The 18,481-nt window shown below is 38.8% G+C and overlaps 1 protein-coding gene across 1 annotated transcript; it reads right to left on the reverse strand.

The window, feature by feature from the left end:
• Window positions 1–4,756: 4,756 nt before the first annotated feature.
• On the reverse strand, window positions 4,757–5,695 carry LOC109270240 (olfactory receptor 6C4-like). Its single transcript, XM_019454656.2, has one exon. It carries the CDS (start codon window positions 5,693–5,695, stop codon window positions 4,757–4,759), a length of 939 nt encoding a protein of 312 aa, XP_019310201.2.
• Window positions 5,696–18,481: the final 12,786 nt, after the last annotated feature.

Raw genomic sequence — 18,481 nt, forward strand, 5'->3', positions numbered from 1 at the left:
TAAAGCTGCCATACCATTGTCTTCCGGGTGGAATAATTTCTTTTGAGAAATCTACTGAAATTCTCATGCTTGTTTTTTTTAATGAGTAGTCTGTTTTTTCTTGGAATGATTTCATCAAATATTCTTATTTTGGTTTTTGTAAGTTTTATATGATATATCTAAGTGTGTGTGTGTGTGTGTGTGTGTGTGTTTGGGGGGGGGAGGGGAGAGAGATGTTTGTGTGTATCATTCATCCTGATATTCTGCAATGGGTTCTCTGGTTTTCTTGGGTCTGTGTTTTGTTTTCTTTCATTACGATTGGAAAATTACCTGACATCACTTCAGATATTTCTTTCTGCCCAATTTTCTCTTTTCTTTTGGGAGTTCTATTGCACATATTTTTGAGTGTTTTATATTGTCCAATTGCTCTGAAATGGTCTACTTTTTTTCCCATACTTTTTTCCCTTTTACTTAATTTGGATAATTTCTGTTGACTTGTATTCACTTTCACTGATTCTTTCCTAAACTGTGTCCAGTAGGCTTATTAACCCATTACAGAGTTTTTTATTTTTGTTCACGTAGATGTTAGTGCTAGCGTTCCATTATGCTAAACACACACACACACACACACACACACACACACACACACACAAACTTTCTCTCTTTCTGTTAAAGTTTCCCAACTGTTCATGCGTGTTGTCCACTTTGCTCATTAAATCTTTTAACAGAGGAATTGTAATTATTTTATAGTCCTTGAATAATAATTCCAACATACATGTCATCTCAGAGTTAGGTTCAAAATTGTGTTTTGATAATGAGTTGCTTCTTCTTGACTTTTTGTGTGCATTATAATTTAAAAAATGTTTACTTATTTATTTTTGAGGGGGGGGTAGGGACAGAGAGAGAGGGAGGCAGAATCCCAAGCAGGTACTGTTCTGTCAGTGCAGAGTACGTCATGGGACTCAAATGAACCACAAAATCATGATCTGAGCCAAAATCAAGAGTTGGACGCATAACTGACTGAGCCATTCAGGTGCCCTTGTATTGTAATCTTTGATTGTATGTTGGACATTACATGTATACAAATAGTAGAGACTGAGATAAATAGTATTTATATACAGAAGTGGAGAAATGGGTGTATATTTTATTCTGTAAAGATAATGATAGGTTTATTCATCCTAGTCAGGAGTTGAACTGAATTTAGTTTTTGTTGTTGCTATCAATAATTTCAGTGCACCATAATCTTCAAAATCCTTCCATTATGGGCTTGTAATATCTTGTGTATAGTGTGGTGGCTCAGTTGCTAAATTCACTGATGTTGATCTGGAAAAATGTCTCAGAGAAGGGGAATGCAGTGGCAGATGTGATGATGTAGGCATTTTAAAAATACAGGGAAATAAATGCCTACAAAGATGGTAGAGTTGATTGGTTGCTGCCAAGTTATATTGATGCCTTGATGAGGAATAATGAGAGTTAAGGGATGTTAACAAGCAGTTAGTGGCTATGAATGAGAGCCAGAGGGTCTACTTATGTTGTAAATTACAAAGAGGCCCTTATCTCCTGTAGTTGAAGGGCAGACATAGTTGAGTGACATGTTGATCTACTTGTTAGAAGTATAGAACTCCAGAGACATTTCAATGCTCATCCAAGGCAGATCAGTTATGAAACTCAAGACCCTAATGGGGAAAACAAGGGTACTGGAAACATGGAAAAGGCACATATGGATGAATGCTTGTGAGGATTTTGACTTTGTTGCTTGCTATTAACAATTTGGATTTGTAGAGGTGGCCCACTCTTCCCTACCAAGAGTTAGCTGAAAGATGCTTCTGAGGCCTCTCTCTTATAAGGCACCAGATGCTTCTTCCTCAGTTCTTCTCCTGGATGCCAGGCTGGTAACTAGTATTATCCATCTGAGGACATACTGGGCTTGGCGAAGGAGGGAAGAACATATACACTAGAAAAATTGAAAGAGTTGGCTAGCTTGTACTGGCAGAAGTCAGAAAAGTGTCTCTGGGATTGGATTTTGGTCAGAGTCCCAGAATATAATAGTGGCTGAGGAAGAATTTATTGTCATCCTCAAGATGTGGGATTTCACATCTTAGCAACAACCCCATTTCACTGCTGGGGTGGCTTTTAGAACCTGAAAAAGTGATTTCCAACAACACTGAGTGATGTGGAAATACCTGACTTTCCCTGAAGGATGGTAATGGAAGGAATAAAAAGCCTGAAGGAGGTAAGCATAATGGAATGATGTAAGAGCATTAGATTCACTAGAAGATTTGTTCTACAGGAGGGTCAATAGGATACATTCACTGAGGACATAAGGAATATGCTGCTGAGAGGGACATCAGCATCACTAAAAGTTCAATAATGACACTCATTCACTAGGGATGATAGTAGGACAGATGGTCACAGAGTTGGGCTTGTTAATTTTCATGGTGATAATGGGCCCTTAGGAGTAGAGGCCATGTGGCTCTACTTGACTGCCAGAAGCATTTACCAGAAGGATTGGCAAAGTCAGAGGGGCAGCCAAGGGACTTGAACTGCAGGAAGTTGTGGAGACAGTTAATAGACCATAGTATCCTAAAGCCTCCCTAAGTAGCATCTGTAACTCTTCCAACTTCCTCAGTCTCATCTACAAATGTACAGTAAAACCTTGGATTTCAAGGAACTTGTTCTGTGTGTGTTACACAAGATGGACAAACATTTCTAATAAATTTTAACTTGATAAATGAGCAATGTCTTGCAATATGAGTAGTATGTGATGCAGAATGTCACATGATCACAACTGAGCCAATGGTTCTTCTCTCTCTCTCACTGTGGGATGGTGGGTGATCATCTCCCATGCTTGAATGCTCAGTCTCAGGCCACAGTGTTGGGCAGAAATCAGTGATTTTATAGAACTTTGGAAGATGCCACAACTGGCATCTGGAAACAGTTGCTTCCAACTGTTGCATCGTGAGCAACAGCAAGAGGTTATGGAGGAGATCTTGTCTGCAGAGGAGGAGAAAAAGTTGGGGGAATCCCTCACTTCAAATGAGATTAGAAAGATGTGTAAAATGTGGGAAACAGTGAAAAATTTTGTAGAAAAGCACCACCCGAATAAGACTGTAGCAGTGTGAGTGATGAATCTGTTTAACGACAATGCAATATCACTTTTCAATGAAATCTTCAAAAGGAGGCGAAGCAAGTGTCATTGGATAGCTTCTAAAGCTGCATGAAAAGTAAAAGATTCCATTGAGCCAATAGGTACCAGTGATTCTGTTAGTGATAGTGAAAGTTGTCCTACACAATAGCCCTCCTTTCTCTTGTCTCCCTCATACCAGCCATGAGGGTTTTCAAAGGCAAATTCAGGTTAATTTGTTTACTTTTCTTTATATTTTGTATTTTCTTGATTATTTTGTATTGTATTACATTACAGTATTGTAATAGTTTTTATGAATATTTTTGGGTTATAGAACGAATCATCTGAGTTTCCCTTATTTCTTATGGGGAAATTCACCTTGATATACAAGTACTTTGGATTGCAAGCATGTTTCTAGAATGAATTATGCTCAAAAACCAAGGATTTACTGTGTTCTTTAAAAGTCAGGCATAGGGGCGCCTGGGTGGCTCAGTCGGTTGAGCGGCCGGCTTCGGCTCAGGTCATGATCTCACGGTCCGTGAGTTCGAGCCCCGCGTCGGGCTCTGTGCTGACAGCTCAGAACCTGGAGCCTGTTTCAGATTCTGTGTCGCCCTCTCTCTGACCCTCCCCTGTTCATGCTCTGTCTCTCCCTGTCTCAAAAATAAATAAAAAAAAATGTTAAAAAAAAAAAAAATAAAAGTCAGGCACACTTTGCCACACTCCAGCTTCTATAGATTTTAATCATTGTCAACATGGCCTAAGATAATCTCTTTGTCGATTTTTCCTTTAAATGGAACCCAAATCATTCTGATTTCAGCTCTCAAATGAGTCAGAAATGTCCTTATGAATGATCATGAAATTCCATGCTGTCCTTTACAGTAGGAAATATTTTCTATAGGAGATGCCAGAAAGAGGCAACCTTTAAGAGCTGCCAGAGGGAGAAACTTCAGAAAGCAAATAGTTGAAAACCTGAGAAAGATGATCTGAAGTATAATTTGTGTGTGTGTGACATCATGAATAATATTTTCTGGGAAGTATGGAGGAATTTCTGAAAAAATGGGCTTACAACTTTTTGATAGAGATTGGTAAGACTAACAGCTTTTCATGGGAAAACAGACTTAAACATTCAGCTGATCACCCGATTTATGATAAGCAAAATAATTTTTAATCAGATTGTTCTTTTTTATATGTAGTCCAAAAATATTATTTTCCTAATTTCCCCTCTTATTTCCCCCTAATATTTCCCCTTAATTTCCCCCTTATATGTACCAGAAAAAGGATCTTTGAATATCTTTCTCTTGCTTGCAAATTTAAAACAAAATTTTGATGCATGCTCACAATCGATTCATATGAGAAATTACTTTAAAGGAGATATCAGGGGCACCTGGGTGGCTCAGTCATTTAAGCATCTGACTTTGGTTCAGGTCATGATCTCACAGTTCATGAGTTCGAGCCATGCATCGGGCTCTCTGCTGTCAGCACAGAGCCTGCCTTGGATCCTCTGTCCATCCTCTTTCTTTGCCCCTCCCCCATTTGCACTCTTTCTCTCTCAAAAATAAATAAAAACATTAAAAAAGAGATGTCAGAAGCTCAAGTTATCAGTTGGAGTACCTTCAAGAATTTCATTCAAAATTTCTATTGATTTTGAGGCCATTAAAATGAATAAAGATGCACTATTTTTCTGGTCACATCCTTGAAGGCTTGTTTTACTTGTTTGTTCCTTAAGGTGTAAATGAATGGGTTCAATAAAGGAGCAACCGAAGTATTGAGAACAGCTATCCCCTTATTGAAGGCAACTCCTTCTTTAGCTGAGGGTTTTATGTACATGAAGATGCAGCTGCCATAAGAGAGGGAGATGACAATCATGTGGGAAGAACACGTGGAAAAAGCCTTTTTCCTTTGCTGAGCTGAGGGGATCTTGAGAATGGCCCAGACGATGTTTGTGTAGGAGAGAATCACCAGCACCAGAGTGACCACCAAGGTCACAACTGCTAAGATAAAGTCAACCAGCTCCAGGAATCTTGTGTCTGAGCAAGATATTTCTAGGAGGGGTCCATAATCACAGTAATAATGATTCAGCATGTTGGAGGCACAGAAATCCAGCTGACTGGTCAGGATGATTGGGGATATGATGATTAGGAATCCAGCCAACCAAGAGCAGAGGACCAGCTGGATGCAGACTCTGCTGCTCATAATGGTCATGTAATGCAGGGGTTTGCATATGGCCACATAGCGGTCAAAGGACATGGCCGCCAAAAGGTAAAACTCTGTGGCTCCGAAGAAGATGGCAAAGAAATACTGAGTGAAGCAGCCAGCAAAGCTGATGCTCTTGTTTCCAGTTGTGATGCTGAACAGCAGCCTGGGAGTAAAAGTGGTTGTAAAGGAAATTTCTAAGAAGGAGAAATTCCGGAGGAAGAAATACATGGGAGTCTGGAGGTGGGAATCCAGTAGAGTAAGGGTGATGATTGTCAGGTTTCCAATGATGCTGAATATGTAGGTGAGGAAGAGAAATATAAAGATTACAAGTTGGATCTCCGGGATGTCTGATAGTCCCAGCAGAATGAATTCTGTCAGAAAGGTTTGGTTTTTCATTGCTAACCTTTGCTGCCTGTGAAGCTGAGAAGGAGATAAATGAGTGATGAGAAAGACAGGAAATCTCAGAAATATTGTGTGAGAATGTGGATTTACTATGGAATTTGTTCATGGGAAATTCTTTTGTCCACCTGACCCAAAGAGAATATTTGTTTCAATCTAGCCTTTCACAAAATTTGCTAAAGTTCCCATATAGGAGGCTTTATTTCTAAGACCCTTTCCTTAGAACAACACATGGCCACCTGGTCTTCTTAATGCATGCCTTGCATTTTAATTTTTATTCTCTTAATCTTACTTTTCCTTTCATATCTATGCAACTCCTTTCCTATTATAGAACAGCCTTAATGCTTTAGCTGTTTGCTTCTTTGCTGTCCTCTCCCACATATTTGGCACCTGTCCTATCCTTTTGCTATCCTTTTGCTCTGCCTGATAACAATCCCCAACCCTCCAGTGCAGGAGTGAATAGCTCTTTTTACATGTCCTGGCTTTTGTGCCTGGCAGCAGGGCTTGAGAAAGCTTTGGAATTTTGAGTTCTTTTCTGTATGAATCCCTTTCTCCTAGTTTTAACTGACAGGAGAGAGATAACAGCTAATAATTCCAATAAAACTTGCTTTAACTCCTTTAAATATTCAGGGAGGAATGTTTATCTGCATCTGGGTCCCTTCTTATGCTCTTTCACTCTCTAGGACATAGATGCAACTCTGGTATAGAAAACTAGGGAAGAGTCAGCCTGGTTCCTTACAGATTAATGAGGATTCCTCCGAGGAAATAACTTGCTAGATGCAAGGATCCTTTTGGGCATTTCCCTTTTGTTGTGATCTTCCAGATTCCCAGAAACTACGGAATATCAAGGTCTCTTCTGAACTGGGTGCTTATCTGGAACAGATTCACAGTGGAGCCCATCCATGAACCTGGACCATTGTTATCATTGGACTATAAGGTCCAGAAAATGTCATGTTCTGACTGGGAGGCTCAGGCTTTTGTTCACCAGCCTTTGGTCTTTGAAGAATTTCTCTATATTGTCATTAAAAAACTTACATTCATATTTCACATAAATGCCAGCACAAGTGTACATATTTAATTGTTCAAAGGTGTTCATTTTATCATTGTAGTAGTGAAAAGCTATAAATAATAAAAATTCCACCAACGGGTGAATGGCTAAGTAAATTATAATCATTCCTATTTGGAATAAAATGGGAAATTTGATTTGTACTGGCTTGGATATGATTACAATATATTCCTAGTGAAATAAACAGGTTGGTGTTCATTACATATAGTATGATTTTTATCAGTGTAGGGAACTGGAAATTTATATGTATATTTCTAAGTGCATGGAAATAATCTGGAAGAATACCAAATGGTCAATGATAGTTATTTCTGGAATGCTACTGCACAAAGGGTGGAAGATTTTCCCTTTTACGTTATACCCATTTTGGTCATTAACATTTTTTAAAAAACAAGATTTTTTAAAAAGTAGGCTCCATGCCACCCAGGCACCCCTAAAATACAAGATTTTTAATGTTAGAAAACAAAAGTAGAAATCATAATCAGATTTTCTAATCCATCACCACAGCCGGGTAACATTGATGACTGTGGATGTACTCACTTTTGATACTCAGGAAAGATGATGAGGGATTTTACCTTTCGATGCTATGAATCAAAATTGAGATGTCAGATGTGGATGAAAAAGTAGAATAAAATGTAACATACTTTCTTTTCTAATGCTGATCCATGCTGTGTTTTCTTGCAAAGTATACAAGCTTCTTGAGCACTGGTGTGAAAAGAAATAGTTTCTAGCTCTCACTTGCTACTGCTCTTTCTACAGTTGATTCAAATTAGAATTGGATCCATAATTCTTGAAAATGCTGCCTTATATAAGCTAATGGAAATCTTTACTCTTCAAAGTCTCATTTTCTCCATTTTGTCTAAAGACTTGTTGTGGATTTCTTTGTGATTTTCTACCAGTTTGAGTGATACACACTTTATCTACTTTACTCAGCAGAGACATTAAGGGATAAATTATGCCCTGGGGACCCAGGTCTAGAAAATTTTAGTTAGTCCTTAGAAGAAATAATGTTGGGGATTAACATTTGACAGGTAACTGGGGATGATATTCCCAACAGACTCATGAGGAAGTTGCCACAAGAGTGTCAGTTACAGGATAAAAGCCTTGTGGGAACTGAAACAATAATGATGATAACAATAATTAAAAAAAAAAAATGCAACAATGTCAGTTTTTTGAGTTGTTTACTTGAGCTGGGCAGATTTGTAGCAACTTCCATTCCTCTTATTTTATGCTTACAACAACATATGAGGCAGTAGCTATTATTAAGCTCTCAGGTCACCTACTTTAGTAGGTATGTGATCTTCAGCAAGTTACCTAGCCTCTCTGTGTCTCAATTGCTTCATCTCTAAAATGGTGGTAAGAATAGTACCTATATCATAAATTTGTCTTATGAACTAATAAATGTGTAAATGTATGTAGAGTGCTTAGAAAAGTGCTTGGAATATGATAAATATAAGACAAGTTACTATTATTGCTATTACTGTTTTGTCCATTTTGTAGATGAGGGAATTAAATATCCAGAAGTTATGTAACTTTCCCAAAGTCACATAGCAGGTACCTTGAATTATTGGGATTTGAGAACAGGTATGTCTAATTCTGCAGCATGCTCCATTTCTCTTCAGGAGCATGAGGCATGTAGAAGTAGCGTTTGCTTCCTATTGTCAGTGGCATTAATATATTGCCATAGGGAAAGCTCAGGATTTATTTCAGAACAACCTCTTTCCTTCTTGTGTTGGACTATTGTTCTTGATTTCTGTTTTCTGACAGAAGGCAGGATATTCTACATCCCTCTACCTTTTCTCCATGGGATTGAACTTCTTTCCTTCATGGCCCCTCACCATTTCCTTTTGGATTCTGCATTGCTAAGCTCCTTCTGTCCATATATAGTCAGTCCATCAATTATTTACATGGCAATGTCAATAGCAGACTGATCTCCAAGGACCATGTAGTCTGTGAGAGGCCCATGGTATTGTGTTAAGTAGGGCTTTGGCTAAGAGACCAGTGGTACTGAAGTTTCTTTTTGCATTTGGGGAGAAGAAAGTTTCTGTTTTCAGGGTTCGTCTGGGGTAAATTTATGAAGTTTTCCTTTAGTTCTTTAGGGTGAACAATTTTTTAAAAATATAGTTTTTAGTCTTAGGTAGAGAGACCTAAGGATAGCTGTTGCAAATACAAAGTTGAGACTGATAGTGTGTAATTGACCAAAAGTCTTACGTCACTCAGACTCTTGGTAGGGAAGATAAAACAAGCCTATGGGCATGGCTGAAGGACAAAGATGTATCAACCAAGACAGGTGATATATTGGAAATGGATGATGAAGAGGAGGAAAGGATGAGAAGGTAAAGAAAACCAAGATGGTGTAAATTTGTGAAAGAAGAGATAAATGCAGTCCAGTCAGAAGCCTACAAAGAGAGATTATTTTATATTCATTATGTGGGATCAATTCCTCCCATCTCACCCTCCCCTAAGAGAATATTTCTTGGGCTTATCCTAGAAAGTGCCGCTGTTTGACCAGCAATAATTGGAGCTTTGTTGACATGAGGCTTGAGCTGCCACAATTAGAAGCTCTTTCCTGGGCATTTATACATGGGCTACAGTGTCTGAGTTTGCTGAGGGCAATTGAACTGGAAGAAGAGTTAGACTTCATGGGCAGGTATAAAAGGCCATGCGAGAGTGGACAAATGATCAGGAAGCTAGTTTATGGTGCAAGAAGTGGGTACAGAGCAATAATGAAATAGAGATAGAAATAAAGATGGTAGAGATGGAGATAGAGATGGAGGGAGGCAGGAGAGAGGGAGAGAAGGCAACTGATGGCATCCTAGAATTTGTTATGTTTGGCTATACTTGGTGAATTTGGCCTCTTTGAGATGCCACTGCAACCATTTCTTATGCTTCTTTGAGAGAGTTTCTTCTGTTTATATCCTAATGAACTTAACTCCCCAAAAGTTTGAGAAATTCTGAATATGAGAGCCAGGGTAGAAAGAACACCTGGTGTGTATGCTGGGGATCTAAAAGGAAGTATTTGGTTGCCTTGAAAAATGATGAAATCGTGCCACTTGCAGCAACGTGGATGGAACTGGAAGTTATTATGCTGAGTGAAATAAGTCACTCAGAGAAGGACAGATATCATATGTTTTCACTCATATGTGGATCTTGATAAATGTAACCAAAGACCATTAGGGAAGGGAAGGGGAAAAAATAGTTATAAACAGAGAGGGAGGGAGGCAAACCATAAGAGACTCTTAAATACTGAGAACAATCTGAAGAGTTGATGGGGTGGTGGGTGGAGGAGAGGGGAAAATGGGTGATAGGCATTGAGGAGGGCACTTGTTGGGATAAACACTGGGTGTTGTATGTAAGTGATGAACCATGGGAATCGACCCCCAAAACCAAGAGCACAATTTACACACTGTATGTTAGCCAATTTGACAATAAATTAAAAAATTAAAAAGTAAAAACCATTTCAAATGGAAATACAAAAAAAAAAAAAAAAGAAAATGGAAGGATTTCCTTCTTTTTATGGCTGAATAATATTCCATTATATATATTTTATATATACACACACACCTATATATATATCTATATATATATATATAGATATATATATAGGTGTGTGTGTATATATATATATATATATATACCCATTTATCACATTTACATTATCCATGCATTTGTTGACAGACACTTTGGTTATTTCCATATCTTGCTTATTGTGAATAATGCCACAGTAGTGAACATATTTCTTCAAGATCTTGATTTAAATTATTTGGATATATACCTAGAAGTGGGATTATTGGATCATATAGTAGTTCTATTTATTTCATTTTTTTAAATTTTATTTATTTTTTTTAAGGTATGTAAATTTAGTTTTATTTTTTATTTTTTATTTTTTTTTAAATATATGAAATTTATTGTCAAATTGGTTTCCATACAACACCCAGTGCTCATCCCGAAAAGTGCCCTCCTCAATACCCATCACCCACCCTCCCCTCACTCCCACCCGCCATCAACCCTCAGTTTGTTCTCAGTTTTTAAGAGTCTCTTACGCTTTGGCTCTCTAGCACTCTAACCTCTTTTTTTTTTTCCTTCCCCTCCCCCATGGGTTCCTGTTAAGTTTCTCAGACTCCACATAAGAGTGAACACATATGGTATCTGTCTTTCTCTGTATGGCTTATTTCACTTAGCATCACACTCTCCAGTTCCATCCACGTTGCTACAAAAGGCCATATTTCATTCTTTCTCATTGCCACGTAATAGTCCATTGTGTATATAAACCACAATTTCTTTATCCATTCATCAGTTGATGGACATTTAGTCTCCTTCCATAATTTGGCTATTGTTGAGAGTGCTGCTATAAACATTGGGGTACAAGTGCCCCTGTGCATCAGTACTCCTGTATCCCTTGGGTAAATTCCTAGCAGTGCTATTGCTGGGTCATAGGGTAGGTCTATTTTTAATTTTTTGAGGAACCTCCACACTGTTTTCCAGAGCGGCTGCACCAGTTTGCATTCCCACCAACAGTGCAAGAGGGTTCCCGTTTCTCCACATCCTCTCCAGCATCTATAGTCTCCTGATTTGTTCATTTTGGCCACTCTGACTGGCATGAGGTGATATCTGAGTGTGGTTTTGATTTGTATTTCCCTGATGAGGAGTGACGTTGAGCATCTTTTCATGTGCCTGTTGGCCATCCGGATGTCTTCTTTAGAGAAATGTCTCTTCATGTTTTCTGCCCATTTCTTCACTGGATTACTTGTTTTTCGGGTGTGGAGTTTGGTGAGCTCTTTATAGATTTTGGATACTAGACCTTTGTCCGATATGTCATTTGCAAATATCTTTTCCCATTCCGTTGGTTGCCTTTTAGTTTTCTTGATTGTTTCCTTTGCTGTGCAGAAGCTTTTTATGTTCATGAGGTCCCAATAGTTCATTTTTGCTTTTAATTCCCTTGCCTTTGGGGATGTGTCAAGTAAGAGATTGCTATGGCTGAGGCCAGAGAAGTCTTTTCCTGTTTTATCCTCTAGGGTTTTGATGGTTTCCTGTCTCACATTCAGGTCCATTACCATTTTGAGTTTATTTTTGTGAATGGTGTGAGAAAGTGGTCTAGTTTCAGTCTTCTGCATGTTGCTGTCCAGTTCTCCAAGCACCATTTGTTAAAGAGACTGTCTTTTTTCCATTGGATATTCTTTTCTGCTTTGTCAAAGATTAGTTGGCCATGCTTTTGTGGGTCTAGTTCTGGGGTTTCTATTCTATTCCATTGGTCTATGTGTCTGTTTTTGTGCCAATACCATGCTGTCTTGATGATGACAGCTTTGTAGTAGAGGCTAAAGTCTGGGATTGTGATGCCTCCTGCTTTGGTCTTCTCCTTCAAAATTACTTTGGCTATTCGGGGCCTTTTGTGGTTCCATGTGAATTTTAGGATTGCTTGTTCTAGCTTCGAGAAGAATGCTGGTGCAATTTTGATTGGGATTGCATTGAATGTGTAGATAGCTTTGTGTAGTATTGACATTTTGACAATATTTATTCTTCCAACCCAGGAGCACGGAATGGTTTTCCATTTCTTTATATCTTCTTCAATTTCCTTCATAAGCTTTCTATAGTTTTCAGCATACAGATCTTTTACATCTTTGGTTAGGTTTATTCCTCAGTATTTTATGTTTCTTGGTGCAATTGTGAATGGGATCAGTTTCTTTATTTGTCTTTCTGTTGCTTCATTATTAGTGTATAAGAATGCCACTGATTTCTGTACATTGATTTTGTATCCTGCAACTTTGCTGAATTCATGTATCAGTTCTAGCAGACTTCTGGTGGAGTCTATCGGATTTTCCATGTATAATATCATGTCATCTGCAAAAAGTGAAAGCTTGACTTCATCTTTGCCAATTTTGATGCATTTGGTTTCCTTTTGTTGTCTGATTGCTGATGCTAGCACTTCCAACACTATGTTAAACAACAGCGGTGAGAGTGGACATCCCTGTCGTGTTCCTGATCTCAGGGAAAAAGCTCTCAGTTTTTCCCCATTGAGGATGATGTTAGCTGTGGGCTTTTCATAAATGGCTTTTATGATGTTTAGTATGTTCCTTCTATCCCGACTTTCGCAAGGGTTTTTATTAAGAAAGGATGCTGAATTTTGTCAAATGTTTTTTGTGCATCGATTGACAGGATCATATGGTTCTTATCTTTCCTTTTATTAATGTGATGTATCATGTTGATTGATTTGCGAATGTTGAACGAGCCCTGCATCCCAGGAATGAATCCCACTTGATCATGGTGAATAATTCTTTTTATATGCTGTTGAGCTCGATTTGCTAGTATCTTACTGAGAATTTTTACATCCATATTCATCAGGGATATTGGCCTGTAGTTCTCTTTTTTTACTGGGTCTCTGTCTGGTTTAGGAATCAAAGTAATACTGGCTTCGTAGAATGAGTCTGGAAGTTTTCCTTCCCTTTCTATTTTTTGGAACAGCTTGAGAAGGATAGGTATTATCTCTGCTTTAAACGTCTGGTAGAACTCCCCTGGGAAGCCATCTGGTCCTGGACTCTTATTTTTTGGGAGATTTTTGATAACTGATTCAATTTCTTCGCTGGTTGTGGGTCTGTTCAAGCTTTCTATTTCCTCCTGATTGAGTTTTGGAAGTGTGTGTGTCTTTAGGAATTTGTCCATTTCTTCCAGGTTGTCCAGTGTTGGCATACAATTTTTCACAGTATTCCCTGGTAATTGCTTGTATTTCTGAGGAATTGGTTGTAATAATTCCATTTTCATTCATGATTTTATCTATTTGGGTCATCTCCATTTTCTTTTTGAGACGCTTGGCTAGAGGTTTATCAATTTTGTTTTTTTTTTCAAAAAACCAACTCTTGGTTTCATTGATCTGCTCTATAGTTTTTTTAGATTCTATATTGTTTGTTTCTGCTCTAATCTTTATTATTTCTCTTCTTCTGCTGGGTTTAGGGTGTCTTTGCTGTTCTGCTTCTATTTCCTTTAGGTGTGCTGTTAGATTTCGTATTTGGGATTTTTCTTGTTTCTTGAGATAGGCCTGGATTGCAATGTATTTTCCTCTCAGGACTGCCTTCTTTGCATCCCAAAGCATTTGGATTGTTGTATTTTCATTTTCGTTTGTTTCCATATATTTTTTGATTTCTTCTCTAATTGCCTGGTTGACCCACTCATCCTTTAGTAGGGTGTTCTTTAACCTCCATGCTTTTGGAGGTTTTCCAGACTTTTTCCTATGGTTGATTTCAAGCTTCATAGCATTGTGGTCTGAAAGTGTGCATGGTATGATCTCAATTCTTTTATATGTATGAAGGGCTGTTTCATGACCCAGTATGTGATCTATCTTGGAGAATGTTCCATGTGCCCTCGAGAAGAAAGTATATTCTGTTGCTTTGGGATGCAGAGTTCTAAATATATCTGTCAAATCCATCTGATCCAATGTATCATTCAGGGCCCTTGTTTCTTTATTGACCGTGTGTCTAGATGATCTATCCATTGTTGTATTTGGGGTGTTAAAGTCCCCTGAAATTACCACATTCTTATCAATAAGGTTACTTATGTTTGTGAGTAATTGTTTTATATATTTGGGGGCTCCCATATTCGGTGCATAGACATTTATAATTGTTAGCTCTTCCTGATGGATAGACCCTGTGATTATTATATAATGCCCTTCTTCATCTCTTGTTACAGCCTTTAATTTAAAGTCTAGTTTGTCTGATATAAGTATGGCCACTCCAGCTTTCTTTTGACTTCCAGTAGCATGATAGATAGTTCTCCATCCCCTCACTTTCAATCTGAAGGTGTCCTCAGGTCTAAAATGAGTCTCTTGTAGATAGCAAATAGATGGGTCTTGTTTTTTTATCCATTCTGATACCCTATGTCTTTTTGTTGGAGCATTTAGTCCATTTACATTCAGTGTTATTATAGAAAGATATGAGTTTCGAGTCATTGTGATGTCTGTAGGTTTCATGCTTGTAGCCATGTCTCTGGTACTTTGTCTCACAGGATCCCCCTTAGGATCTCTTGTAGGGCTGGTTTAGTGGTGATGAATTCCTTCAGTTTTTGTTTGTTTGGGAAGACCTTTATTTCTCCTTCTATTCTAAATGACAGATTTGCTGGATAAAGGATTCTCGGCTGCATATTTTTTCTGTTCATCACATTGAAGATTTCCTGCCATTCATTTCTGGCCTGCCAAGTTTCAGTAGAGAGATCCGTCATGAGTCTTATCGGTCTCCCTTTATGTGTTAGAGCACGTTTATCCCTAGCTGCTTTCAGAATTTTCTCTTTATCCTTGTATTTGCCAGTTTCTCTATGATATGTCATGCAGAGGATTGATTCAAGTTATGTCTGAAGGGAGTTCTCTGTGCCTCTTGGATTTCAATGCCTTTTTCCTTCCCCAGATCAGGGAAGTTCTCAGCTATTATTATTTCTTCAAGTACACCTTCAGCACCTTTCCCTCTCTCTTCCTCCTCTGGAATACCAATTATGCATATATTATTTCTCTTTAGTGCATCATTTAGTTCTCTAATTTTCCCCTTATACTCCTGGATGTTTTTATCTCTCTTTTTCTCAGCTTCCTCTTTTTCCATAATTTTATCTTCCAGTTCACCTATTCTCTCCTCTGCCTCTTCAATCAGAGCTGTGGTTGTCTCCATTTTATTTTGTAGCTCATTTATAGCATTTTTTAGCTCCTCCTGGCTGTTCCTTAGTCCCTTGATCTCTGTAGTAATAGATTCTCTGCTGTCCTGTATACTGTTTTCAAGCCCAGCGATTAATTTTATGACTATTATTCTAAATTCACTTTCTGTTATATTATTTAAATCCTTTTTGATCAGTTCATTAGCTGTCGTTATTTCCTGGAGATTCTTTTGAGGGGAATTCTTCCATTTCATCATTTTGGATAATCCCTGGTAGTGCAGAACTGCTGGGCACTTCCCCTGTGCTGTCTTGAATAACTTGCATTGGTGGGAGGGGCCACAGTCAGACCTGATGTCTGCCCCCAGCCCACTGCTGGGCCACAGTCAGACTGGTGTGTACCTTCTCTTTCCCTCTCCTAGGGGTGGGATTCACTGTGGGGTGGCATTGCCCGTCTGGGCTACTTGCACACTGCCAGGCTTGTGGTGCTGGGGATCTGGCGTATTAGCTGGGGTGGATCGGCCAGTTGCACAGGGGTGGGAGGGGAAGGCTCAGCTCACTTTTCCTTTGGTGACCTGCTTCAGGAGGGGCCCTGCACCACCAGGAGTCAGTCAGACCTGCCGCCGCTGGAGGGATGGATCCGCAGAATCATAGCCTTTGGTTTTTGTGTGGTGCGAGCAAGTTCCCTGACAGGAACTGGTTCCCTTTGGGATTTTGGCTGGGGATGGGCGAGGGTGATGGCGCTGGCACTGGCGAGCACCTTTGTTCCCTGCCAAGCTGAGCTCTGTCGCCCAGGGCTCAACAACTCTCCCTCCCATTGTCCTCCAGCCCTCCTGCTCTCTGAGCAGAGCTGTTAGCTTATAACCTCCCAGATGTTAAGTCCCGCTTGCTGTCTGAACTCACTCCGTCTGGCCCCTCCACTTTTGCAAGCCAGACTCGGGGGTTCTGCTTTGTTGGTGGGCTGCCCCCTCCTCCCCCCACGCCAGTCCGTGTAGTGTGCACCGCCTCTCCGCCCTTCCTACCCTCTTCCGTGGACCACTTGTCTCTGCTTGGCTCTTGAGAATCCATTCTACTAGTCTTCTGGTGGTTTTCTGAGTTATTAAGGCAGGTTTTCTGAGTTATTTACTTAGGCACCTGCCTAAATGGAATCTTAGTGGAATCTAAGTGATCAGCAGGACGCGGTGAGCCCAGTGTCCTCCTATGCCGCCGTCTTCCTAAAGTAGGTCTCTATTTTTTTAAACGTTTATTTATGTTTGAAGGAGAGAGAGACAGAGCGTGAGTGGGGGAGGGGCAGAGAGAGAGAGGGTGACACAGAATCTGAAGCAGGCTCCAGACTCTGAGCTGTCAGCACAGAGCCTGATGCGGGGCTTGAACTCACAAATTGTGAGATCATAACCTGAGCCGAAGTCAGACACTCAACTGACTGAGCCACCCAGGCACCCCTGGTAGTTCTATTTTTAATTTTTAAAGGAATTTCCATACTATTTTCTATAATGGCTGTACCAATTTGTATTCCCACTAAAAGTAAGCAAATTTTCTCTGTTGCTCACATCCTTACCAACACTTATTTCTTGACTTTTTGATAATAGCCATCCTAACAGGTGTGAAGTGATAGCTCACTGTAGTTTTGATTTGCATTTCCCTGATTAGTGATGATTAGTGATGATTATATATCTTTTAGCCATTTGTATGTCTTCTTTGGAATAAAACTTCATTTCTTAAAATATAAAAAAGAAAAAAAAAAGAAAAATGAGGAGGTGAACCTTAGTTTTCTTCAAGCACAGGGACTCTGTGTGATAGAACTTACTTAGATTGGCACCAAGTAAGTGGAAGCTGAGATTAAAGTATAAACCTAGACAGTGTTTGACTTAAGAGACAGTGTTATATATTAATAATTTGTTTATTTGCTTAAAATTTCAGATGATTTCTCCATGGAAATAAAAGAAATGATTTTTAAAGAAGGTGGTTTTTTGACTCATTCACTTTGAGAACAAGTGGACTGGAGAGGAATGACCATGGTCATGGTGTTCCCAACAGTCATTTAAATTTTCAGACTTAAAACATGTTAACATAATTGCTTTCATGTGATATTTTAACATCATTTTTAAAGCTTCTTTTTTTTTTCTTTTTTGTTGTTTCTTCTCTCCTTTTCCTCTCCCACATCCTTCTTCCCTACCTGATCATCCTTTTTTAACAACTTGATTTGTAACCATCTATATATTTTTTTTATCAATGCTTATATAATCATACTTAAATGCATATACTTAAATATCTAAATATAGCATTGTTTTATAAATCTGGAATCTCATCCTACACTTTTTCCACCACCCTGATTTTCTTACTGAACAACATTTCCTGGAAATATGCTCAAATTAAATGATAGACCTCTAAATTTTTTCATAGTTGCACAATATCCCATACTGAGGTTGTTTCATTTATTTAGGTAATTCATTATTAGTGACATTCACTTTGTTTTCTGTTTTTTTTTCTCTTCTTCCTCCCTACCTCCCTTCCCTTCCCTTCCTTCCTTCCTCTCTCCCTCCCTCCTTCCTTTCATCCTTTCTTTTTTCTTTCTTCTTCTTCTTCTTTTTTTTTTTTTAGCGAGGGAGTGCTAGCATGGAAGAAGGGCAGAGAGGGAAAGAGAGAATCTTAAGCAAGCTCCACACTCAACATGGTGCCCAATGCGGGGCTCGATACCATGACCCTGGGATCATGATCTGAGTCAAAATCAAGAATTGAACTAGTGTTTGATCAACTTGTGTTCAGTTAGTAATGGGAAGAAAAGGAAGTTATCAAAAGATCCAGTTTCTTCTCAAAGTGTTCTAACCCTGGGTCTTTTTATCTTAATCATTCTTTCTGTCCTCAGAACCAGAGGTTACTGATGTTGCTCATTACAGTAGTTTTGAGGATTATGAGATATAACATTGAGATGGTCTCAGTTTACCCTCTTGCCAGCTTGGAATTTTGTTAAATCATTTACCATTTGTCTTCCTGATTTTCAGTTTCTAATATTTTGTTGATGTTTTCTTTTTTCATTTTTGTGAGTTTATGCATTAAAAAAAATCAATTATAGTTTTAGTGTGGTCTTGGGAAGAAGT

Source organism: Panthera pardus, unplaced genomic scaffold (assembly GCF_024362965.1).
Source record: "Panthera pardus isolate Hobbes unplaced genomic scaffold, ASM2436296v1 HiC_scaffold_6, whole genome shotgun sequence".
In the NCBI taxonomy this organism is placed as follows: Eukaryota; Metazoa; Chordata; class Mammalia; order Carnivora; family Felidae; genus Panthera; species Panthera pardus.